General features: G+C 31.9%; 1 protein-coding gene across 2 annotated transcripts; it reads right to left on the bottom strand.

Moving 5' to 3' along the window:
- Nucleotides 1-254: 254 nt before the first annotated feature.
- Nucleotides 255-26,692, bottom strand: LOC111699984 (solute carrier family 13 member 2). Of its 2 annotated transcripts, XR_002764873.1 has the most exons (24): nt 26,523-26,692; nt 25,772-25,862; nt 22,146-22,252; nt 18,835-18,933; nt 17,807-17,962; nt 15,845-15,991; nt 15,235-15,338; nt 14,816-14,879; nt 14,089-14,207; nt 13,726-13,804; nt 12,904-12,973; nt 12,237-12,329; nt 10,096-10,136; nt 9,895-9,970; nt 8,423-8,493; nt 7,809-7,886; nt 7,355-7,437; nt 6,825-6,912; nt 6,309-6,527; nt 4,896-5,037; nt 4,126-4,223; nt 3,784-3,887; nt 1,106-2,512; nt 255-469 (listed from the first exon to the last, which is right to left on the bottom strand). XR_002764873.1 is itself a non-coding variant. In XM_023470791.1 (23 exons), the coding sequence occupies exons 2-23, from the start codon at nt 25,860-25,862 to the stop codon at nt 2,452-2,454; spliced, it is 2,190 nt and encodes a 729-aa protein (XP_023326559.1). In that variant the 5' UTR covers nt 26,523-26,692; the 3' UTR covers nt 255-2,451. The 2 variants fall into 2 exon arrangements, 1 of the variants encoding a protein (XP_023326559.1); XM_023470791.1 differs by having other exon boundaries at nt 255-2,512.
- Between the last annotated feature and the right edge of the window lie 651 nt (nt 26,693-27,343).

The raw sequence follows: 27,343 nt of genomic DNA on the forward strand, positions 1-27,343 counted from the left end.
AAACTCTTAAAAAATACAACTTTTAAGCAAAGAAAAAACTGAAAAAATCAGAAAAATACGTAGAATAAAAACCTTAAAAAATTAGAAAAATTACTTGGATGGGATTCACAAAAGTATGCGTATTTTATGTTGCATAACTTTTAAACTCGGATAAAAAATACAATTTCTAGGTAAAGAAAAAACGAAAAAATACGTAAAAAGACATCAAATAAAAACCAAAAAACTTTCAAAAAATTACTTTGAAAAAAATTTGATTGAAGCTTTTATATGCTTTATTTCTGTATAATAACAGGAAACATTCATCATCATTAATCTATCACATCAGTAATTTACATTTAAGATAATACAGGATGTCCCACGAGACATGACAGAGTAGCAAAGACGACTGTCAAATCGTCTTGCTACTGTCATTTTTCGAGGGAAACCCTGTACTTCCTGTTTTATTTATAGATCTAACAGAAATACTTCTCTACAATTCAACCTTTATATAATATCTGAGAGACAATGAACTTAAGGTCAGGTTTACACACAGTGTAACCCAGGATGGTCGAGACTCCAAGAAGTCTCATCCTTAGTGGGCAACACTGTACAAAACACCTTATCTGAACTTAGCCCTTTCAGATACAGGGTGTCCCACGAAACATGACAATAGCTAGACGATTTTGAAGGTCGTCTTAGAACTTTGAAATAATTTACGGCATTTTTTCGTAAATGCCGTAATTCTAGAATTAATAATCACAAAATACCCCTTGTCTTTGCATTTCTAAATTGTGGTCTGCCTTTTTTGTGCTTTCAATTTTTCCGGAGATATGATGAATTTCCTTCAGATTTGGACAATTTTGGTTTTATTTAATAAAAATTAAATCTGAACGAAATTCTTAATATCTCCGGTAATACTGAATGCACAAAAAAAGCAGACCACATTTTGAAAACGGCAGGACTAGGCGAATTTTGTGGTAATTGTTTCAGGAATCATGCATGTAAAAGAAGGTTGAAGACTGAACGTCACCAATAGTTTAACAGTTAAAAGACGACTTTCAATTCGTCTTGCTAGTGTCATGTTTCGTGGGACACCCTGTATATTAAGTTGAAGGTTGTTGTGTACACAAGCTCGAGAAACGAGATCTCTTCAATTAATCTGTAAAACTTCTTAATAATGGCGCTTTAAAGGAGAAGATAGTAGTAGTTTTGGGGTTTGGGGTCAATGTAATTTATTGTTGAAGGGGGAGGCACCAATTTAATACTTTTGAATACATATTTAAAGTTGGTTACAAAGCACCGTTAGCCAACTGCCAATTCACAATATTCTTTAATATTAGAAAATACTTTTTGTGTAGAATTTGAAAGCTATGTGAAAAGCACTCTATCATTTTATATATTACAATTAAGTTTTTAATTGTTTAACTGATAAACAACAGGACAAATATAACCAATTCATGTGCGAGTGTTTAATTATCAAACTAAAGTTGAGAAAACGAATTAAATCTTTAATTGATTACAGGTGCAAGGTAAAATTTACAAGTTTACCAAAGAAAGTGTAAAAAAAATAGGCAACATCTTGTAGGCCTATTTTGAACCATTTCGAAAATAAGAGATAATTCTTTTTTTTACGTGACACACACCAACTGGGAAATATCAATCATAATTTTGCAATTAAAATCACATTTAAAATACCCGAGAATTGAACCTGGTATAATGTTAACCTATGTTAACGATAAATCATCAAAATTAGAAAAACTATTTTAAAAATGCAAAAACAGACATTTTCGAACAGATCCTTAACTAAGATCAAATCACCGGTAATACATACAATTCACAACTTCAGTACATAATAACAGGTGTTGTTTCATAAAAAGCTTGTGTGTACACATATGTACAAGTTATTGAAAGTAATTGTAATTGCGTATTGCACGCGGTGTTTTATATGTACAAATTGTACACTGTACACATTTGGAGGGTTTAAAGAGTACAACAACAACCGGTAGTTTTCTGAATAATATTGAGCATATTATAAATAATATCTATAATGGTAACTACATAATCGTATATATATATATATTAATATATATGATAACCGGGTTGGGTTTAAGAAAACCGGGGTTATTTATTTAGCAAGATTTAAACATCTCTTTAAAGGGAGTGACAACAATTTTTATGTGGCAAGGTCACCTTTAAAGTTGGCGTTTTTTAAGGTATCTATTGTCTCCCTTTCAAGTCTGGTAACGGTTACAGATATACATTAGATCAGTTGTCAAGTCCAAAAATGACATGCTAAGAAGCATAAAACTGATATACAAGGTATGTCAAAAAACATAAAACTCTTATTACTCATTTGTTCAGTTTTTATGTTTTAGACTTTTGCCGTGTATGTAAATATAATTTGACAAGTAACGATCATATGACATATATTGTACATTTTCTAGAGAAAAGACGACATATTGTCATTTTTTTTTAGAGAGAAGTGAGATTTCCAGTTCCGCTGCTACACATTGATGCGTTTGCCAGCCTTGCACTAAAATATCAAAATATTGATAGATAGATATTAATATTAGTTGTATCTAACTTTTTAATTAGCTTAAGTTTCGAGTAACAATAGTTTTGTGATTTTTATTTTTAATATTTTTGATAGAAAGTTTGGTTGGCAAAGGATGTTTCCAAGAAGGCAATCAGAATATAGGATTTTAAGGCAAATGTATAAATTAAAAGAACTGTAGGAGTAATTTCATTTTCAAGTGCAGACCCTTCATCTGAAGAGGCAATGTCCGATCTACGAAACTACCCTTAAAACCCTTGCCTGATCAAGTATGAATTAGAACTTCATGTTTTTGTTTCTTAAAAACTGCTTATTTTGATTTGTGATTTCTCTGAAAAAGGGGCCAAGAGCATTTCTTTCTTTTAAGAAAGACCGGAGCATTTTTAGAATTAAACAGTTTTCAAGTGAGAAATATGATCAGATTTTGATCAGATTAAGGTTTCAAGGGTAATGTTGTAAATCTGGCATTGCCATCTTTTGCATGGAGGGTCACTTGAAATTGCGCATTCTGTCCCTTTAAATGTATTTAAAATAGAATAATGTTGATTATGCAGGGGTGTATATTTTCCTGAAAACATTCCCCCCTCCCCTTTAGAAAATTATTTTTTAGGGGTTTATTGGGAAATTAAATGATTTTTAGGGGAAATAAATAAATTTTTGGATGAAAAGTATAAAAAAATTGTGAAAAAAAACTTGCATTTTCATGTCCAATTTTTCATTCCTCCCCACCCCCCGTCCCCTCAGATACAGGGTGTCCCACGAAACATGACAATAGCTAGACGATTTTGAAGGTCGTCATAGAACTTTGAAATAATTTGCGGCATTTTTTCGTAAACTTTTTTTTAGGAGGAAAATTCTTGAATTAATAATCACAAATTTCCAAATTGTGGTCTGCCTTTTTTGTGCATTCAATATTTCCGGAGATATGATGAATTTCCTTCAGATTTGGACAATTTAGGTTTTATTCAATAAAAATTAAATCTGAACGAAATTCTTAATATCTCCGGTAATATTGAATGCACAAAAAATGCAGACCACATTTTGGAAACGGCAGGACTAGGCGAATTTTTTGGTTATTGTTTCAGGAATCATACATGTAAAAGAAGGTTGAAGACTGAATGTCACCAATAACTTACAAGTTGAAAGACGACTTTCAATTCGTCTTGCTAGTGTCATGTTTCGTGGGACACCCTGTATTCAAAAATAAATTTTAAAAGTAATTCTTCAAAATATACACGTCTGCGTTTTACCTGGCCCAGTCTGGAAATGCGTCAAGGGCAAAGAGTGGAATTGCGTAAGTATTGATGGCGAAGGAGATGGTTAAGACGCAGACTAGGTTCATAAAGAATCCAGCCTACAGGGGTAAATATATATTCTTTAACTATGGTTGAAAGGGCCAAAATTTCGAATTCAAATAAATCGATTTTTAGCCTCTGTTACGCCCATACACATGAGTTTCAGCCATATATATAAGCGAAGAGCTTTGTTATATCGAGATAGCTTCAGTGATAATTCAAAAATATTGTCTTCTTTATTTTTAATGGATTTCCCCCCTGTTAAAAAATATAACATTTTTAGAGAATATATTATTCCTTCATCATATCCATTGTCTTCATTGTGCTGTGTCCAAATACAATTGCGTTGGGAGCAGTGGCGACGGGAAGCGCAAACGCGTAAGAGCAAACGATTCCTAAAAAAAATTATTTATTCTGATTTATTCATCTTGATGATATTTGTAAAAAACAATGCTTTTTAGAGATGAATCACTGTAAAGTGTAAACGCCGGTTCATTTCAAGTACCAAGTAAGGCAGCTTAAATTTATGGCAAGCAGTACAGTACACATAAAGCAACCATAAAAAGCCTAACATATCTTTTATACTTTAATATTCAGAACGAAGTCAACAAAAATTATTAAATGCAAAAAATCTAGTTTTGATTTTTTATCTCTAGAAAATCTAACAACATTCTTGAAATGGAAATAAAGTCGACTTTTTTTGATTGTTAAAAAATACATATATTCTGCCTCCAGATGGTATATTCGTAGAAAAGTAAGTCTTTCACATTTTTTTTGTCTTTGTACACTGTACAGACAAATATTTGCTTTGGAATAAACTTAGTCAAGTCTTTTGATGATTAAAAACAAAGTCCAAAAAGAAAGCATTAAATAATAAACGTAATATAGCTAGAGCTTCGTATGCCCGAGCTGTGTTGAAATAATGTTGTTAAAATTTCATTCTGTCATTTAGAAGACACAATATTAAAATATATGGCAAAAATATATGAATCATGAAACGGAAAACAGAAAAATTAACGATAAGCGATAAACGATAAATGATGGGTTTGAAAGTGAATCTAACTTACCGGCGGGTAGTGTCATATAGATCGGGTTGATGCACATCGTTACCGCCATCTCCGCTAATATTGGAACCAAGACGTTGGCGGTCGCGGTGTTAGAAGCAACGTTCGTGATCGTTACCGTCAGAAAGCAGATTATGGTTATCGTCTAAAATAATTAAGCTATAAATGCACACAAGTTTAAAAGTTGCATAATCTGAACCAGTACAGGAATTGCCTGGTGTATTGTTTACTTGTACCGGTCTGTCTAGTGTACCCAGTATGTGGTTTTGGCCCTGCACGTTTTATATAGAATTAGGCGGGCAGGACAATATTGAATTATTGAATAAGATTTCTTAAAACCTTAATATTGCGGTGATATAACCATGAATTGTGTACACTGTACAGTTCTAATCTAATCTAATTTACAATCAAATTTTACAAATATGATTGATAAAACAACAATAAGAAAACAGCCTTAGTCCTGCCATTTCCAAAATGTGGTCTGCTTTTTTTGAGCATTTAAAATTGCCAGATATATATAAGGTCACCTGATTAACTGACATCTAATTCCAGGCCTTTTTAATTATGACTATGTATACATCATATATATCCTCTTATTATTCAGTACAAGCACACAGTATTACAAAGTGTACAATCATGCTCATACTCAAAAATCTATCAGGATTCTGCCAATTACTCCTTTTAATCTAAAGCTAGAAACAAGCTCGTAGAAGTTTAAAATGTAACAAGTCTAGGACTTCTTAAAAAGGCCATAAAAAGGGGTTCGACAAATCAAACTGACCCCGTTCTAAAAAGGTTGATGCATAATTTGCATACAGTAGTAGGCGTTTATATCAATACAATGAAGACGACTTTTCTATTAAAGTTTTGATTTATAACAGGCTTTTTTAAATTACAAGTTTACATGTAACTTAAGAGAAGCTGTATCCATTCTACTTGAAATCTTGGTATAAATGAAAATTGAGCTTAGTTTTGAGATTCTAAATTAAATCGCGAAAATTCATTTTTCCGGTAAAAATCGGTGTGCGGGTAAACGGCGAGAAACTTTTTGTAACCTGGGGACCGCAGGATTCTCAAGCTAGTTATACAAAGCTAAGCCTGGACTTCTGATCGAGAAACAGCTATCCTTTGAACTTTTTAAACGTTTGGAAGTTTTTAGTACAATAAACTACAGGGTTACCCGCAAAGGATGTCTGTAAAGAGCAAAGACGACCTAATAATCCTTAATTCTGTCGAACTCCAGCTTTAATTAGTTCTGCGGTCTTTGATATAGTCTTGTACAGGTGTACTAAATGATTTGGCAAAGAATGTTAAAAGTATTAATTTCCAGGGAACCACGATTGTAGAAAAAAGACAGAATAAAATTTGTAAAGTCATCTCTGATGTCTTGTCCTTAAAGGTTAATCCTGTACTTACCAGCCAGTTTGGTAGAGAAGACAGGTTTAGTTTCTCTAGTTGATGCACCAGCAGTGCGGAGAGACCAGAGCTCTGTGAGGCGGAGGCCAGGGCGAATCCTCCGCCAAGAAGGAAGATCACTCCCCAGCACATCTTGGTCTCTATCAGCCTCCAGGTTATGAGGCTGGGGGAGTTCTGGAGGCTGCGGTTCATCGGAGCAAATGGCCAGAATTCATAATTCTAAATATTTTAATCAATCATTACTTGGGATTCATCTGCATCTGAGCTCACAAACAAAAGGAAAATAATGAAGAGCTGAAATTGATAAATGAATTAAACAAAGCTCTAAAACTGAAAAAAAATTAAATTAAAACCCAAAAACTGTGGAAGAATAAAATTTATGAATGAATAAATGAAGACTTACCTGTGGAAGAATTGTATGAATGAAAGAATGAATGACTGACTACCTGTGGAAGAATTGTAAGGATGAATGAATGACTACCTATGAAAGAATCGTATGAATGAAAGAATGACTACCTGTGGAAGAATGAATAAGAATATCGCCATGAGTATTGCAGGTGTAGCTGCTCCCACAGAAACCTTGCTTCCTTTAGCTGTCTTCACTCTGCAATAAAAAATCAATCAATCAATCAATCAATCAATCAATCAATCAATCAATCAATCGATCGATCGATCGATCACCTGTATTCAAAAATAAATTTTAAAAGTAATTCTTCAANGTATACTGCATGTTACTTGCTTGTAATATTTATTATCTCCTAAAACTATTGACACCCCCCCCCCAAAAAATAATCCGAGATTTTCCCTTGAAAATGATTGATTCTCACTAAAAATCTTTATTTTTCCCTGTTAATCACTTACAATCACTAACCAACATTTATTTATCTCCCCCCCCCTTCACTTCACTTACCCTCCAATAATAAAAGATTTTCCCCTTTGTTTTTTTTCCTAAATCCATTCGTTAAAGTTAATGTTTAACGTTTTTTTGAAATGTTCTATTGTTCGTATACTGAACTTTGTTGCAGTTTAACTAGATCAAACTCTACCTGAAAAGATCTCCCCAACCAGTCATAAATTTTGGACTCTGGAAGAACCATAAGATTAGTAGTATCAGGAACAGAATAAAAACCTAAAACAAGAACTACATTTTTTTCAGGTTCATTAATTTTGACTTAAAAAACACTGGAACAATTTGGTGTGACCCTCCATGCAATGATGGCAATGCCCAATTCACAACGATACCCTTTAAATCTTTGTCTGATCAATAAAGTGGAAGATATTATCATTTTTCTAGGTTTAACGTGTTAAATCCTGATAATTTGTTTACCTGCAGTAGAAATGAGCAAGTCATTTTAGTAGAGAAGCCACAATGGAAAATAATCAATTTTTAAAATTATATGCATTGCTTTTAAGGGTATCGTTGTGAATCAGGCGATGCATTTTTTGCAGGGACGGTCACTTGAAATTACGCTTACAATCCCTTTATAAGATTTTGTTAACCTGAAATTCATGAAGAGACATCTTGCCAAGCTGTTTGTACTTTTTCGTTATAACGTCCATTGCTCGATCCTCCTGCTCCTATTAAAGATTTCTATTGGTCCACGATGTAAAGAATGTAAAAGTAAAGATTTCTATTGGTCCACGATATAAACAATATAAAAATAAAGATTTCTATTGGTCCACAAGGTACACACTACACAATATAAAATCACAGTTTATATTGGTACTCAAAGTAAACACAATTAATTGTTAAAGATTTTCATTGGTCCACAAAGTAGCAATATAAAAATCAAAGCTTATCAATTTTTGCAACAATTCAAAATCAAAGCTTTTATTAGGTTCAAAAAAGGCAACAAATATATCATTAAAACTTAGGCAATATTGTTTTTTTACAAGATTAGATGCAACGCTTTCTTAAAAAAACATCATCATCATTTTTATTGGCGCTTGTTTAAAACTATAGAAGATCTAAGCTTACTATTGGACCTTACATTAGATAAAGATTCAAACATTAATGATAATAATTTTTAGATTACCATTAGAAATTGGTTAGGTCATAGTTTAATTTAATATTATTCAGTTTATTTTGTTAATAAATAAATATGCAAAAATACCTTTGTTCTGCCGGCATCCTTTCCCTTCAAATACCATTTTTGTACTCTTTGAAGCCACAACCAAGCCAGTACTAGAAAATGATATTTTATTGAAAACTAGATTGATTCTTAACTTAAAGCTAAAGCAGAGAAAGTTTTTTCCAATCTGTTTTTTTTTTTTTTTTTTAAATCGGTATACTGCATGTTACTTACTTGTATAAATTAGCATGATCGGTATACTGCATGTTACTTGTATTTATTAGCAAAATCGGCATAATGAATGTTACTTACTTGTATTATTAGCATAATCGGTATACTGCGTGTTACTTACTTGTATTAATTAGCTTGATCGTTAAATTGCTTGTTTTTATATTGGTATAAACAATATACTGATCGTTTTTTTACTTGTATTTTTTTTTAGCATGATCGGTATATACTGAACGTTACTTACTTGTTTTATTAGCATGATCGGTATACTGCATGTTACTTGCTTGTTTTAATTAGCTTGATCGTTAAATTGCTTGTTTTAATTAGCTTGATCGTTAAATTGCTTGATTTTATAATGGCATGATCAATATACTGATCTTTTTTTTACTTGTATTTTTTTAGCATGATCGGTATACTGAACGTTACTTACTTGTTTTATTAGCATGATCGGTATACTGAACGTTACTTACTTGTATTTATTAGCTTGATCGGTATACTGAACGTTACTTACTTGTATTTATTAGCATGATCGGTATTCTGAGCGTTACTTACTTGTATTTATTAACATGATCGGTATACTGACCGTATTACTTACTTGTATTTATTAGCATGATCGGTATACTGAACGTAACTAACTTGTATTTATTAACATAATGGGTTTACTGAACGTTACTTACTTGTATTTATTAGCATGATCGGTATACTGAACGTTACTTACTTGTTTTTATTAGCATGATCGGTATTATGAACGTTACTTACTTGTTTTTATTAGTATGACCGGTATACTGAACGTTACTTACTTGTATTATTAGCATGATCGGTATACTGAACGTTACTTACTTGTTTTTATTAGCATGATCGGTATACTGAACGTTACTTACTTGTATTTATTAGCATGATCGGTATACTGAACGTTACTAACTTGTATTTATTAACATAATGGGCTTACTGAACGTTACTTACTTGTATTTATTAGCATGATCGGTATACTGAACGTTACTTACTTGTATTTATTAGCATGATCGGTATACTGAACGTTATTTACATATATTTATTAACATGATCGGTATACTAAACGTTACTTACTTGTATTATTAGCATGATCGGTATACTGAATGTTACTTACTTGTATTTATTAGCATAATCGGTATACTGCATGTTACTTACTTGTATTAATTAGCATGATCGGTATACTGCATGTTACTTGTATTTATTAGCATAATCGGTATATTGAATGTTACTTACTTGTATTTATTAGCATGATGGGTATACTGTACGTTACTTACTTGTATTTATTAGCATGATCGGTATACTGAACGCCATCCAAGATGCAAATGTTAATCCTGTATTCGGACCAAACTTCTGTAGAAAATAAACCAAACTTAAATTCAAATAATGCCAATAATGATGACCAACAATATAATAATAATTTTAAAAAAATTAATAATAATAATAATAAAAAATAATAATAATATTTGGATATATCCCTGGTTGAGTGTATCAGGTACTACAAGATTAGGAGGGGATCCTAAAAATTCATATTTAAAAAAATATTAAAACAATTTTTTCCATAAAAATCATAAAGGAATTGACTCTTTGCTACAAAATCTAATTTTCAAATCACTATAATCTTTGGAACCAAATGTTGCAAACCTTAGATATTTCAAACTATGAATTCTGATAGATCAAATAATCTGAGTTTGAAACATCTTATTCTGAAGATATTGAGGTTTAAATATTTGATTTTGTTCCAAAGACTCAATTCCTTGTACAAACTAATTGAATTGATAAGAATAATTAAATCAATTACACATCTGTGTTATAAATATAACGATTGCACGCACCTCTGACCCTTTAGTATAAGTAAATTTAGCCTTAAGTCTGACCGCGTCAACCTTTTTGCACCGGCTAGTCCTATTGAGTGTCTGCTTTATTTACCCAATGTCCGGGCGATACTGTCCAACTGGGACCGGAAAGGTTGACCCGGCTCGGAAATTCAAATGTACTACGGCTGCCCGTGATTGTTTTTCTTTGTTCCGGCATATATCTTCTGCCAAAGTTGCCATAGTTCCGGCATATTTCTTCTGCCCTAGTTGCCATATTTCCGGCATATATCTTCTACCATAGTTGCCATAGTTCCGGCATATATCTTCTGCCATAGTTGCCATAGTTCCGGCATATATCTTCTGCTATAGTTGCCATAGTTCCGGCATATTTCTTCTGCCCTAGTTGCCATATTTCCGGCATATATCTTCTTCCATAGTTGCCATAGTTCCGGCATATATCTTCTACCATTGTTGCCATAGTTCCGGCATATATCTTCTGCTATAGTTGCCATAGTTCCGGCATATATCTTCTGCCATAGTTGCCATAGTTCCGGCATATATCTTCTACCATTGTTGCCATAGTTCCGGCATATATCTTCTGCTATAGTTGCCATAGTTCCGGCATATTTCTTCTCCCGTGGTTTCAAAATTTACATACTTACATAAAACCAAGTTGATAGAACATAAACTTTAAATTATTGAAGGCTTGTGTAACCCTCGAGAAAGTATTGAAATTAAAAAAAAGGATGCCCATCTCCAGTAGATGAGGGGGTTTCCTTCCGTTGATTAATTTCTGTCATATTGTGACTAAAAAATCGTTCTGATATTAACGAGTTTTGTATACTTGTCTTCATTTTCTATACCTTTTACATTTCTTTGTCCGAGAAATGGCAAATATTTATAAATTTACCATTGACATATAGTAGATAGATAGATAAATAGATGGATGGATAGTTTAATATATATATATGATAGGTAGATAGATAGTTTAATACACAGATGGTCCTAATAGTAATATTACTAAATTCTTTGGATGGATGGATAGTTGAATAAATAGATAGCAATTTTCTTCCAAGAATTTTCCATACAAAGAACATACCATGGATATTATAATGAATATAATAAGAACATACCATGGATATTATAATGGATATAATAAAAACAGATAATCAACTTGAGGTTCCGTAGTCAATTCACTTTTTGTTGTAAAAGTTTATTAGGAATAAGTTTATTCCTTGATAACTTATAAAAAACATAAAAAAGTTTATATTTGATGTTTTTGCCGTGCAACCGCCAGTCTTTTTAGTATTCCCCAAATTATCGCCGATATTATAATACTCCTAGTACCGCCGATATTATAATACCCCTAGTACCGCCGATATTATAATACCCCTAATACCGCCGATATTATAATAACCCTAGTACTGCCGATATTATTCAACCTCTAGTATTGCCGATGACCTGTAAAAAATCTGTACCGCCGAAATTACCTTTAAAAACCTTTTTTTACCGGGCCGACGATATGACCTGTAAAAAACCTGTACCACCGAAATTACCTGTAATAATCCCTGTACCGGCGATATGACTTGTCAAAACTCCTGGACCGCCGATATGACCTGTAATAACCCCTGTTCCGGCGATATGACCTGTAAAAACCACATGTACCGCCGATATTATCTATACCCCTTTACTGCCGATATATTTATAAACCGTAGTATCGCCGATATGACCTGTAAAAAAACTGTACCACTGATATTATTATACCATATGAACTGTAAAAAAAACACTACCGCTGATATTACCTGTAATAACCCCGGTACCGCCGATATTAGCAGCGTAAGCTATCCCCATCAGTAAGAAGTTTCGTTCAGTTTCTTCCTTAGAATCCAAGGCTTCTAAAATGTACGAAAATACTTGATAATTTATAAATATTTTATCTAAATGCAGAGATAATTTAGAGATAAAAATCTTTCTAATTATTGTTTCTTTCAAGTAAAGAAGTAAGGTTGCTTAAAAGAAAAATTCTCTAGATTTAAGTTTAATACGAAGAATATTACGACTTATATCTTTTCAGAGATGATCAATTGTATTAAATTCAATTCTTTAAAAGTTTCAGAGTGGAAAATTAATTAGATTAAAGTTTAATCTTTTAAAATTTTTTTCTAAAAATCAGATTCATTTAAAAAATAATTCCTTTTCATCTAAATCGAAAAAAGTAATTTTGAATGTTCAGTGGGAACGCAGAAAACTGTGGAATATGAAGACGATATTACAGCAATCTTTAAGTGTATTTGATGTTGTTACTAAGCAAAAGGTTTTATACTGGCAGCTTAACAATCCCATATTAAGTGATATTGGGCTACGTACATTGTACTTGTACACTGTACAATCGCTGTGTCTCATGCTTATTGGACTATTTAAAATCATAACTTCCTATTCCACAGAGTTATAGTTCTCACTGTACCGTACCCTCGTTAACAGTAACTTGAATTACGTGACTTCCATTCTCCTGACCTTCCTGCAACTCCTTTATTTCTTCCTGAAAAGAAATTGGGTCTTTGTCGTAATCTCTGATTTTTCAAACTCTATATCTTTGCAACCCAAAGTCTTAAGATGTTTGATATTTCAAACTATTACTTCTGCTATATCAAATAATCTAAGTTTAAATTATTAAAGAATTAAACCATCAGGTTGCTTAGATATAGGGATTAGACAATTACAGCTTTTGACAAAACCTCAATTCCTTTAAACTTTTTTTTTGTATTTTTATTCTCAAGAAAATGTCCACCTTGATAATAAATTTCGTAATTAACGGGAATTTCAGAGCTCTTAAAGGACACATTTCTAAAAATCATAACCTTCCTTTTATTGACATTTTGGTAATAGATTTGACAAAATTTGAATTTTAGAAATTGCTTTTGTTCATGCTAGATCGTCACCTCCTCATTTTAACACCTTGGCCCTTAAAGATTTAATTATAGCGAGCTGATTTGTTTATGCTTTCATTTGTGAAATTTTATTAACTTAGAGAAATATTGATTCATAGAAAAAAAATTTAAATGTTATCAAAAGCGGTACAGTACAGTACAGTGGTACTGTACAGTGATACAGTACAGTACTGTACAGTACAATACAGTACAGTACAGCGGTACAGTACAGTACAGTGGTACAGTACACATTCCCTTCCTTATTTTTGTAAGTATTTGGAGGGGTGCAGGGGGAGCGAGAGGGGTGCTAATTTTGAATATTTTAATTTCCGAATAAATTTTATTTTCAAAGAATCCATTTTACCTTTGAAAGAAGAGAAATGCTTTCCAATCTTGAATTTTTTCTTTGTCGTTCCATGTCATTTCTTCGGCGGAACCTTGTCCTAGAAATATAGAAATCTTGTCCTAGAACTATAGAAATTGTGTCCTAGAAATAAAGAAATTGTGTCCCAGAAATATAGAAACCCTGTCATAGAAATAAAGAAACCCTGTCATAGAAATAAAGAAACCTTGTCCTAGAACTATAGAAATTGTGTCCTAGAATTATAGAAACCCTGTTATAGAAATAAAGAAATCTTGTCCTAGAAATATAGAAATTTTTTCTGACACCGGGAATTTCGTTAGAAATAGTGTATGATGTATTTTTTTAAAGATACTTGCAAAATACCTTTGATCTTCAGTGGAAGGCATTCTTTCCATTGTATTTCTGCGAACATTTGGTAGAAAGGCGACCATACTGTCAGGGTCATTTGCAGGATTCAACGAGTTTATGGAGGTCACGGTCATCTGCCAAATCAATGGTCAAAGGTCAAACATGAAAAAATTAAATAAAGTGAAATCGCAACTTTAAATTTCAGCGCCATAATGTCAAGTAATTTTGACTTTTTTATTTATATTATATCTAGTATGGATTGATTTATTCGATTTTTTTATCTACAGGGGTCTGCTTTATATCAATACAAGTAGGACGACAATTCTTAACAAGTTTGATTTCTAACAAGTTTTTCTCAAATTACAAATTTACAAGTAAATAAAGAGAAAAGCTGTTAATTGACAGCTTCTCTTTGTTACCATGTTTAATGTATCCTGTTTAAAAGTTTGGTAGAAATTCCTACTTGTCCTTCAGTCCTCCACCTAGTTGGGGAGTATTTTCTGTACTTTATAAATTCTTTGTTTTTATGATTACCACATCTGAGGAAAAGAAGAGCAAGTTTGAAGGAAAATGCGGTAAAAAATGAAATTACGGAGGAAAAGCAAACAGAACACCAAGTAAATTAACTGAATGTGAATATTTTTTTCTGTCTTAAAGATTTCAAATGTTGATAAAGAAAGATAAGAAAGGTTATATGAGATTACTAAAATTAGATAAAATATTTTGTAAATTGATTTTTTCCCTGGTTTTGAAGAGATTGAAGAGTTCGTTGATTCATGGATAACTGGTTAATTGATGTAAACGTTCTAAAATAAAATAAAATGTTAAAATAAATGATATTTCTGCATAAAAAATATAATGAGGAGGAAATTTACAAAAACAATGACATCACTATAATAAAAAATATTTTTGGATAATTAAAAAGTCCTTTTTAGCAAGTGGCCGATTTTTGTTAGACATCCAGACAATTGAAGGCATCTTAAATTGCAGAAACTTCTGAAATTCTTAATCTCAATGAAACATGTTATTATCACATAAAATGAAAAGTGGAGGCGTTTAAACAATAACATAGCAATCGAGAAAATACATTTCAATGTTTTGAGCAGGAAGGGGTGGATTGGGGGGATCAATGAAGGTTTAAAAAATAAGAGAAAGTTTTACCTCTGGTTGAAAGGAAGATCATAATCATCATCATTAAACTCATCCTCCTCTTCGGAGGCATGGTTGGATTCCTTATCCCCATCCTCCCTTGGAGATTTATCCTCCTAATAATAGTATATTATCAAACTTCGGAGATATTCATAGATTTCGTATCTCCCTCCTCCCTTGGTGATTTATCCTCCTAATAATATTATGTCATTTAACTTCGGAGCCATTTTAAGATTAAATATCCCATCCTCCCTTGGTGATTTATCCTCCAAATAATATTTTATTATTAAACTTCGGAGGTATGGCTGGATTCCTTGTCACTCTCCTTCCTTGGAGATTTATCCTCCAAAAAATATTATAAACATTCTTCTCTGCCTTTGTATTGATCTTAAAATTAACTCCTCTGCCTTTGTATTGATCTTAAAATTAACTTCTCTGCCTTTGTATTGACCTTGAAATTAACTTCTCTGCCTTTGTATTGACCTTGAAAATAACTTCTTTGCCTTTGTATTGTTCTTTAAATTAACTTCTCTGCCTTTGTATTGACCTTGAAAATAACTTCTTTGCCTTTGTATTGTTCTTTAATTTACCTTCTCTACCTTTGTATTGATCTTTAATTTACCTTCTCTGCCTTTGTATTGATCGCCTCTGCGACAGCATCGACGATGGGAAGCATCATGGCCGTGGTGGCAGTGTTTGAGATCCACATGGACAAGAACATTGTGGTCAACATGAACCCAAGCATTAATCTAGCCTGGCTTGTTCCAACCTTAACATATAGGTTCTTATAACTTACAAACTAAACAAACAAAAAAATTTTGACAAAAAACCGATTTTTTTTAGCTTTTAGCCTATGTCACCCCCAAGCTACCCATGAGTGTCCACAAAAAATTTCAGCATATTCGGTCCAGCTGTTTGGTCAGCTATAGGGAACATATATACGAATGTCATATTTTATTAAAACTTATTTTAAGACTTTAAATTTTATTATCATTTCCACTTTTTATTTCTGTTTTTCCCCATATTGGGTAAAACTGAAGTATAAAAATCTTAATATTATTGTTTAGTCCCTCTCAAGCTTCTANGAGGAAAATTGCCCTTTTTTATAACAACTTTTTTTTACTTAGAATTGAATTGAATTTATTTCCTTATTAATAACAAATATACCCTAACAAAATTCTGTCAGTTAAACTGTCAATCAAACTGTCAATCAAACTGTCATTTAAACTGTTAATCAAACTGTCAATCAAACTGCTTGAAGTTAAGACAAATGTTAAGCTGTCTAAATTTTTGAAAAAAAAGTCAGAGCAAGAATTATAAGAGGAACTGCCAATAATATGTACTGTATACTGCACTGTTTACATTCCCCCCAGAAACTGCAGTACATTTTATGGGCGTTCCTGTTATATTCCTTGGGTTTGATTGAAGTACACCCTGGTATAGTATAGTTGAAGGCAAAACCATATTGTTGGAACAGTTCCACCAATATCCTACTTTTTTATATAATGTAGATACAGGGTGTCCCAATAAACATGGGAATTCAGTGACGAATTCGATATCGTCTTTTCAAATAATTCTTTGATTTAGTATAGTGATACCTACTGAGAAAGCTGTAATCTGTAAGAGTTTCGTCTGCTATGTTTACATTTTGTTTGTTTATGTTTTGACTGCAACCGGTTGTACTTAGTAAAACAAGAAAATTACAGTATACAAACAGAGTAAACTTGTCCGTATTCACTGTTCATCTTGCGGAGACATTATAGACACATCATTGCAGTCTTTTACCCTTTTCATAAAATAAACTCTAGCAGACATAATAATATATGGCTGTTGAAATCAGGTATCACAATGCTAATGTATAACAAAGACGATATCGAATTCGTCACTGAATTCCCATGTTTTTTGGGACACCCTGTATATAAACTACAAACTACATACTTTAGTCACACCACTATGACATTAAAGATCACTTTACGACAAGCTTCCTAAAAATATTTGTCCTTAAAACTTAAGAATTTTTTCAAAGGTAATTATTAATTATTGTCCTGTAAATATTCTTCTCTTCCCTTTCCCCATCAATGCATGGAGCGGATAAAAAAAGGTTTTGTAGCTAAATAAAAATTTCCAGTCATTCAATACCCTTCAATTGAGTAAGGTACAGTATTTTAATTTTCTAATTGACTTTTTAAGTTTTATTTGTTTTGACATTATATATTTGAAAAAATCCTTATTGTAAAGTTTACACAATTTTCTTGTTTTTTTTGTTTATTAAAGTTGTTTTTTTTGAATTATTTATTTTTATATATTCATTGTCTAAATTTTTTTGTTTGTTTTTGTTTATATCTGTAATAATATAGGAGGAAATCCTGATGATGCAAAAGTTTTTGGTAAAATAGTAAATTAATGTAATTCTAGTGATAGAGAGTAGGGTTGGGAGTTGTTTAAAATTAAAAATTAACTTAAATTTTGGAAAAAATTACTCTTCTCGCCTTTCCTATCTCTTACAGTGTTGGATAAAATCTTGATAATAAACATATGTTTTCATTATTTCCAAAATTAAGAAAGATTTAGGATCATGGCTTACCCTCATAATTATCCTCAGAGCTACTCTGTTATGAAGTCCACTATGCTCTACGGCTATAGCCATTATGAGGCCACCCAGGAACATGTAGTTCGTCGAGTTCAGGTAGTTGATTGCTACTTCTCCAGTAGACATCAACCCTAGCAGGGGTAGAGCTACCTATATATTATATATAGTAGATATTAGTTCAGGTAGTTGATTGTTACTTCTCTAGTAGACATCAACCATAGCAGGCGTAGAGCTACAGACATCAACCCTAGCTACCTATATATTTTATATATATAGTGGATATTAGTTCAGGTAGTTGATTGTTACTTCTCCAGTAGACATTAACCCTAGCAGGGGTAGAGCTACCTATATATATATAAAGTTCAGGGAGTTGATAGCTACTTCTCTAGTAAACATCAACCCTAGCAGGGGAAGAGCTACCTATATATTATATATATAGTAGATATTAGTTCAGGTAGCTGATTGTTACTTCTCCAGTAGACATTAACCCTAGCAGGGGTAGAGCTACCATACTTCATATAATATAGCAGATAAAAATAGAAAAATCAGACAAAGATCTTATTAAACCACATTTTTGATAAAAAAGTAAGGGCAATGATAAACTAACCCCTTCACTTGTATTATTAATGTGATGGGTAAGAGTTATACATACCACTGCAGTGTACTGGTTTCATTGATATTAGGAAATACACTTACTACTGGTAAGTGGTAATATTGATATGGTGGTTAATATTGGTGATAAACTTGTCACTGGTACCATTGATATGATATCAATGGTATTATTGATATGATGGGTATATATTGGTGATAAACTTATCACTGTTATCATTGATTGATACCAATGGTATTATTGATATGGTGGTTAATATTGGTGATAAACTTATCACTGGTACCATTGATATGATACCCATGGTATTATTGATATGATGGTTACGTAAAGGGGATAAACTTACCAATGGTATCATTGATATGATACCAATGGTATTATTGATATGGTGGTTACATAACGGGGATAAACTTACCACTGGTATCATTGATGTGATGGGTAAGGGTAATGCCTCCGTCATCCAGTAGGTTGCCATCAACAGAATCACATAGGCGCACTTCATCGCCTCGTCCGTCTAAAAACAGATCAGAATAAAAAAGAGATGAAAGTAAATTAAAAATTCAGATATTTAAAATTATTAAAAAACTACATATTCAGGAAATGTTGCATAATTTTGAACCTGCTGTGGAAACCATATTTAAGCCATGTTTTCATTAATTCCATACTTTTAGACCTTTTTACAGAATAGGTCTTTTATTGACATCTTACAATGGTTTTCAATTCATGCATAATGAAAAGATTTGAGGAATATTCTAAAGAATTTGCAAAACCAATTATAATTCATGCTATCTTAGTTGAATTGAATTCTGGTTTGCGGAGTTGAGGATTTAATTTATTAAAACGTTGAAAGTTATGACAATTTAAAAAAATAAGTAATAAAATATTTCTAGAGAAAAGAAGCTGTATTATACATAAAAATAAATAAATGACCAAAAAGTGGTAAATTCTGCGTATCTTTTTTCTACTTTTCTAAATAGAAATAAAGAGGGGGTTCTTTTTCTCCATGTTAAATTGAATAGCCCCCTATTTAACTGTTAAAATTGGCGGAATTAGATTAGTAGTATATCTGATTTATTTTGCAATATTTAACTTTACAAACAAATTCGCTACACCATTAACTGAAAATCACAATAATTCTGATATATCTAATACTTTCATGTATCAGAAGCCAGGCTTTCAATAAACAATGTAAGAAAGATTCTCTGCAAAATTAAAATTTATATAATGCGGGCCAAATTTGAGACTTTTGAATGCAAAAAAAATGAGCTACAAAACCCTTGTCACCCTTTCTTTCAGGGACACCCTGTAGTTAATTGAAAATCTTATGAAAAAAGTGCAAGAAGAGTGACAAATGTATTAGAAAACGAGTGACAAATGTATTAGAAAAAGAGTGACAAATTTATTATAAAAATAAGTGACAAATTTATTAGAAAAAGAGTGACAAATGTATTAGAAAACGAGTGACAAATGTATTAGAAATAGAGTGACAAATGTATTAGAAAAAGAGTGACAAATGTATTAGAAAACGAGTGACAAATGTATTAGAAAAAGAGTGACAAATGTATTAGAAAAATAGTGACAAATGTATTAGAAAAAGGTAAAAATAAAATAATGAAAAAAGGTTTTCTACTAAAACCTAGGAAAATTAAAGGTTGGTAGAAGATTAATTGTACCCTGCACCCCCCCCCCCCTTAAAGGGACTATACACGTAATTTTGAGCGACCTTCAATCTTTACTTCGTAGATGCCAAATTCACAACGATACCCTAAGACCTTTTTCTGATCAATAATACATGAGATATCCATCATTTTCTCTTAAAAGAAATAATTTTCAATTGGGGCTTTTCATTAATTGTCACTAGCGGATTTATTAATACAGAAACCATGAAGAAAATGGTAAGAAACAAGCTGTTTTCAAGCTAAAGAAACTACAATATCTTCCCTTTTATAGCCCGCAGATTAAGGTGAATAAGGTACCGTTGTGAATACAACTCCTTAATATGGGATCAGTTGAAATAATGCTAACAGATTATATACTAAAGAGAAGTTGCCAGAATAAAGTTGTCAGAATAAAGTGGTTGTCAGAATTAAGTGGTTGTCATAATTAAGTGGTTGTCAGAATAAAGTGGTTGTCAGAATAAAGTAGTTGTCAGAATTAAGTGGTTGTCAGAATAAAGTGGTTGTCAGAATAAAATAGTTGTCAGAATAAAGTTGTCAGAATAAAGTGGTTGTCAGAATAAAGTAGTTGTCAGAATAAAGTGGTTGCCAGAATAAAGTAGTTGTCAGAATAAAGTGGTTGCCAGAATAAAGTGGTTGTCAGAATAAAGTGGTTGTCAGAATAAAGTTGTCAGAATAAAGTGGTTGTCAGAATAAAGTAGTTGTCAGAATAAAGTGGTTGCCAGAATAAAGTAGTTGTCAGAATAAAGTGGTTGCCAGAATAAAGTGGTTGTCAGAATAAAGTGGTTGTTAGAATAAAGTTGTTGTAAGAATAAAGTGGTTGTCAGAATAAAATGGTTGTCAGAATAGAGTGGTTGCCAGAACAAAGTGGTTGCCAAAATAAAGTGGTTGTCAGAATAAAGTGGTTGTCAGAATAAAGTGGTTGCCATTATAAAGTGGTTGTCAGAATAAAGTGGTTGTCAGAATAAAGTGGTTGCCATTATAAAGTGGTTGCCAGAATAAAGTGGTTGTCAGAATAAAGTGGTTGCCATTATAAAGTGGTTGTTAGAATAAAGTGGTTGTCAGAATAAAGTGGTTGTCAGAATAAAGTGGTTGTCAGAATAAAGTTGTCAGAATAAAGTGGTTGTCAGAATAAAGTGGTTGTCAGAATAAAGTGGTTGCCATTATAAAGTGGCTGTCAGAATAAAGTGGTTGTCAGAATAAAGGATTTTATGAGTCCCACTGTATAAGGATTTTATGAGTCCCACTCTATACGGCTTTTATGAGTCCCACTGTATAAGGATTTTATGAGTCCCGCTGTATAAGGATTTTATGAGTCCCACTGTATAAAGATTTTATGAGTCCCGCTGTATAAGTGAATTTTATGAGTATAAGGATTTTATGAGTCCCACTGTATAAGGATTTCATGAGTCCCACTGTATATGGATTTTATGAGTCCCGCTGTATAAGGATTTTATGAGTCCCGCTGTATAAGGATTTTATGAATCCCACTGTATAAAGATTTTATGAGTCCCGCTGTATAAGTGGATTTTATGAGCTCCACTGTATAAGGATTTTACGAGTCCCACTGTAAAAGGATTTTATGAGTCCCACTGTATATGGATTTTATGAGTCCCACTGTATAAGGATTTTATGAGTCCCACTGTATAAGGATTTTATGAGTCCCACTGTATAAGGATTTTATGAGTCCCACTGTAAAAGGATTTTATGGGTCCCGCTGTATAAGGATTTTATGAGTCCCACTGCATAAGGATTTTATGAGTCCCACTTTATAAGGATTTTATGAGTCCCACTGTATACGGATTTTAAGCAAGATTTAGGTCTAAAATTCGTCGTTTGCAGTATATCTTAAAATTTTTGAAGATCTGGAGGGGAAATTGAAAAATTGGACATTTTCATCCTTTTTCATACTTTTTCATTTTTCCCAATCCATTGAATAAAACTTTTAAAAAACGAACAAAAAAATATTTTAATGGGGGGATAATTTGTCAAGAAAATAACCATCACTGTCCAGATTATTTTGTAGATACTGTACAGTGTACACACATACCTCTGGATCCCCATAGCTTGTTAGAATGATAGGACTGAGTATAAACGGAGCTAACACAACCAACCATGTTCGCCAGAATACAGCTATATATTCTCCAACAGGGTATTCTAAAGAAAGTAACTAATTAATCGCCCAAAAAAATATAAAAACTGATTAATTTGCCAAAAAATTAAAAAAAATGATTAATCGCCCGAATTTTTTTTTCAACTGATAAATTGCCCAAAGTAAGTAAATTAACTGATTAATCACCATAAAAAGTCAGATAACTAATCGGCCAAAAACAAAACAAAAAAATAAATAGTCGCCCGAAAATCTAATCTAATTTTCAAAACTTGTGATCTTTGCTCAAGTTGCAGTCTGTTGATGTAAACATTTAATATTTTATGAAACTGTAAACTGTTATTTTGTTCCGCAGTGTTATAAAGTTTTTGGACAGAAATTTTCTCTTTATCTCGAAGGTTCAAGCCTTTTTAGATTATATTTTGTCCATCGATAAAGCTCAGGACAAAATTAAATCTAAAAAGGCGAGAACCTTCTTAATAAAGAGAACATTTCTGTCCAAAACCTTTATAACACTGCGAACCAAAATAACAGTGTTATAAATAGTTATTAAACTTTAAAATATTTTATCGAGCAGAAGTTATAGTTTTATATATTTGAGATCTACGACATCAGTTTGCACACATATAAGGATTAGAAAATTAGAGTTTGCGGAAATAAATAGTAACCTAACTGATTTTTTATATCTAATGAATAAAAAATAGTACTGAAAACAAAATATGAATTTTTATTTTAAGTAATAACAAGTATCTCTATCTTTAAAAATAATTCAAATAACAATTTTGATTGCTTTACAAAACTGAAACCTAATAAATTTCTTATGTCTCAATTACTTTTTAAGTTAAAAAAAAGGCATTGTTTTGATAAATATTATTACAACCACGAATAGATATTGTTTAACTTTGCAAAGAAACTGTGTTTTTGACACAAACTTTAAATTTTTATCCTTGTGACAAGAAGAAGTAGAATACAATTAGTTTTTCCATTTGCATCCCATGCAATTTTTTTCTATTATACTAATATTTGTATGCTCTTTGTTATCTATATAATAAAACAAGACGTTCGTATATATATATATGTTGCGTATAGCGGGCCAAACGGCTGGACCAATTGGGCTGAAATTTTTTGTGGACACTCAGGGGTGGCCGGGGGTGTAATAGGCTAAAAAATAATTCGAAATTTTTTTTCCACTGGCAACGCCGGGCCCTTCATTTTTAATAATACATAAAGGAATTTAGTCTATGCAACAAGTTAAAATTTATTATTAGATTTAACAAAATTCATAGTTAGAAATATCTAAGGTTTTCGATATTGGGTTTGAAAGATATAGAGTTTTACGCTTTCTTGTAATTACCCGAATGCTCGCGGAAGTGCTATGAAAACAAATTTGTTCTGCTGCCAGACTTTTAAATAAAAATCTAACATAAACATTGTATCAATTTCTGTAGCTTTTTATTTTCTTTTCTTTTAAATATCCATCAATCAAATCCAAAGTGCATTTTCTCCCTAATCTAAATAAGGCTAAATAATAAAAGGAACTGAGCACTTGTCACAAACTTTAATTTTCGGATCCATATATCTTTGCAACCTGATGGTGTTAACCTGAAATATTTCAAACTTTTGTTGTTAGATATATAGAATACAGATGATACTGATATTGTAAAGGATCATAGGTCTACGACATTTATTTTTAAATATTGGTTAATAAAACTAGATTTTTTACAATTTAAAAATCGGTAAATTAAGTTGCATTGGCAAATTGGCTTTTCATTTTCCTTAAATGTGAATACCCAAGAGGGAATCAAATTTGTTTTGTTGCATTTTAGAAATTCAAAACTGATTTTTTTTATCAATTTATCTTTAGAAAATAGAGTTGTGCTTAAAGATTGCTTAACCCTCCAAGAAAAGATGGCTGCAGCCTGATTTACAACGGTACCCCTGAAAGCTTTGTCTGATCAAGTATGATCTAGATATCAATATTTTTGTTTCTTTAAACTGTTCAATTTAATTTGCGGTTTCTTTGCGAAAGTGACTTGAGCATTTCTTGTTTATAAGAAGCAATGGAGAAATTCACATAAATTAACACTTTCCGAGTCAGAAAACAAATCTTCCAAATTTTTGATCAGATAAAGGTTTCCAGGGTACCGTTGTAAATCGGACATGGCCATTTTTGCATGGAGGGTTATTTGAAATTACGCAGCTATTGTCTCTTTAAGGGAGAAATTTTTTTACAAGATGAACACAACAATATAATAATAAATGTAATTTGTAACATTAAAAAATATTAAGTTATGAAAAATTTTGAGGGCAAATTTTAGCTCATTTGTTAAACAACTAAAATATTTTGCAAACTGTAAATATAAATTTGAATTTGCAGGACTAATGTAGAATTAATTTCTCTAAATACACACCTTTACCCTCCTTAGATTAATTGGATCTAATTAGTGTAATTAATTCTAGGATATTGGTAATTATCTACATTGTCACATATTCCTACGTAATTAGAAGAGTTAACGAAGGAGAATTAAGAAACACAAGTTAAGGGGACTGAAAGCGAAATTTCAAATGACCATTTCTGCAAAGATGGCAATGCCCGATTTACAACATTACCCTTAAAACATTAATTTGATAAAAAATACCGTTGTTTTTCGAACTTGAAAAGTATTTATTTCTGTTTCTCCATTGCTTCTTATATACAAGTAATGCGTGAGTCACTTTCATACTTGATCCGACAAAGCTTTCAAGGGTGCTGTACTGTAGTAAATCGGGCATTGCCATCTTTGCATGGAGGGTCACTTGAAATTATGCTTACAGTCCCTTTAAACTAAAGTAAATTGTAAGGTTTAAATCTTCTATATTTTCGATCATAACTCCGTTTTCTGAAAAGCTATTGAGAAGAACAAAAATGTTTTTGCCACAATCTTTGATTTTCTAATCCTAATATCTTTCTAACCCAATGTCGTAGACCTTAGATATTTCAAACTTTAAATTCAATTTAAGATTAAATAATCTAAGTTTGAAATATCAAAGGTTTACACCAACATTGTTCGAATTTAATAAATTTGAGCCGTGGCTTAAATCTGACAAACACCAGTTTTAATTAAGCGTCTTGAAAAATTTTAAGTGGAATCAACAATATTTGAGCCACAACTAAAATTTAAGCCGTTGCTCAAATTCTTTAAATTCGGTCTCAGGATGCAAACATATAGGGATTATAAAATTTGAGTTAGTGGCAAAGACTCAAATTTCTAATATGTGTATTCGGATAGATTTGTTTTCTCATACTCCTAGAGGAGCTAGGAGGTCACACAATCGCACCAGTAATGTCACATTAGATTTAACCTTCTCCTTCTATTTAGTTAACAGTGAGAATGGAAAAGAATGTTTTTTTAAATTTCTTTATTAACTAGTTTCTTAAATAAAGTAAAGTTTAAAGACGAACTTTCAGTACTCATCTCTTTAGCCTCGTGACCGATAACAGTTGTACAAATATACTCACAATTTAGCCATAATTCACCCTAAACCCACTTTCGTTTTCCGTAAACTTCCCCTTTAAATATGCTTACTTGGTTCCTCCTCTGTATTGTGTGGTATAACGGTAAACCTGCCGTTAGAGGTCGGCTGCACTATAAACACCTTTTTCTTCTCATCCGGCATCTACACACAGAGGTCTTGTTACAGGGACGATATTTCAAATGAAAATCAAATTTTCAATTTTTTGTTTAAAGGAAAAATTTTTTTTGCTCGTTTCCGTGTAATGTTGTTTTGCTATTATATCAACACGATTGTTATTAAATTTTTGTTTTAAAGTTTATTTTGGTAGAAAGGAATTGAGTTTTTGTCAAAAATTCTAATTTTCTAATCTCTATAATCTTGTAACCCGAAGTCGTAGACCTTAGATATTTCAAACTAGGAATTCTCTTGAACCAAATAATTTAAGTTTAAAGGTTTAAACCATCAGGTTGCACAGATATAGGGATTATAAAATATGAGTTTGTGGCTAAATTTGACGGAGAAATATAAGAAAATCAGATGGTTCTAATGAAAGCGTGCAATTCACAACATGCTATCCTTTAAATCTTTATCGGAGATATTGTCGTTTTTCTTTCTTAAAAGATATGTCAATTTTTTAGAGAATCAATTTATAAATGAAGGAACTGAGTTTTTTTTCACAAACTAAAATTGTCTAATCCCTATATCTTTACAATCTGATGATGTAAACCCTTGATATTTCAAACTTAGATTATTTGGTCTAACAGAATTCATAGTTTGAAATATCAAAGGTCTACGACGTTGAGTTATAACAAAGCTACTCACCTCTCTCGACCGCGATGAACTAAACTTCTAAAAAAGGTTCCTTGAAGCTGAGTTCAGAAATTCACTGGGAACACCGGGATTTCAGACTCCAGAAAACCGTTGACCTGGTGACATTTTCCATTGTTAGAGCTCAAAATATTTGTAAGGAATTCTGAAAAACAAGATTAAAACCATATATTTGAAAAAAAATTACAAAACAATTTTATTAACGCAGATAATCCTACTGAAATACAGCTGTTTAAAATATGAATTATAGTTTATTTTACGAACAAATAGACAGTAGACACTAGACAGTCAGAAAAGACAGAGTAGAAAATAAATAGACAGCGTAGACTGCTCTTAGACAAACAGTTATTCACAAATTTAAACTTTAAAGTACACCTTTCTTCAATCCCTTGAAGGAACTGAATACGTAATTTCAAGTAACCCTTCAATTCAACCATCTCTATCTGCTCAAAAACGATGGAGGTATTCCTGAATTTGTTGACTGAAAATTGATTATTTACAAATTCAATTCTCTTCTACGATTCATACCTTAATGTGTGGAATGTAGATAAAGACAAGATTTAAATGGCACCTTTGTACATCGGACCAGCCACTCTGTAATTAGAGGGTCTTTATAAACTTTGTCTCAGTCCTGTTAGGACAAAATAGTTCCCCTTTAAACATATAAACCACTAATATTGCTAACCCTCATTTGATCTATATAGGGGAGATTTTAAATGATGTGGGGGGGGGGATTAAAAAATTATTATTGGGAAATGGGGCAGTGTTATAAAGTTTTTGGACAGAAATTTTCACTTTTCCTTTTTATATTTGAT

The sequence above is a fragment of the Eurytemora carolleeae genome, unplaced genomic scaffold (assembly GCF_000591075.1).
Source record: "Eurytemora carolleeae unplaced genomic scaffold, Eaff_2.0 scaffold375, whole genome shotgun sequence".
Lineage (NCBI taxonomy): Eukaryota > Metazoa > Arthropoda > Copepoda > Calanoida > Temoridae > Eurytemora > Eurytemora carolleeae.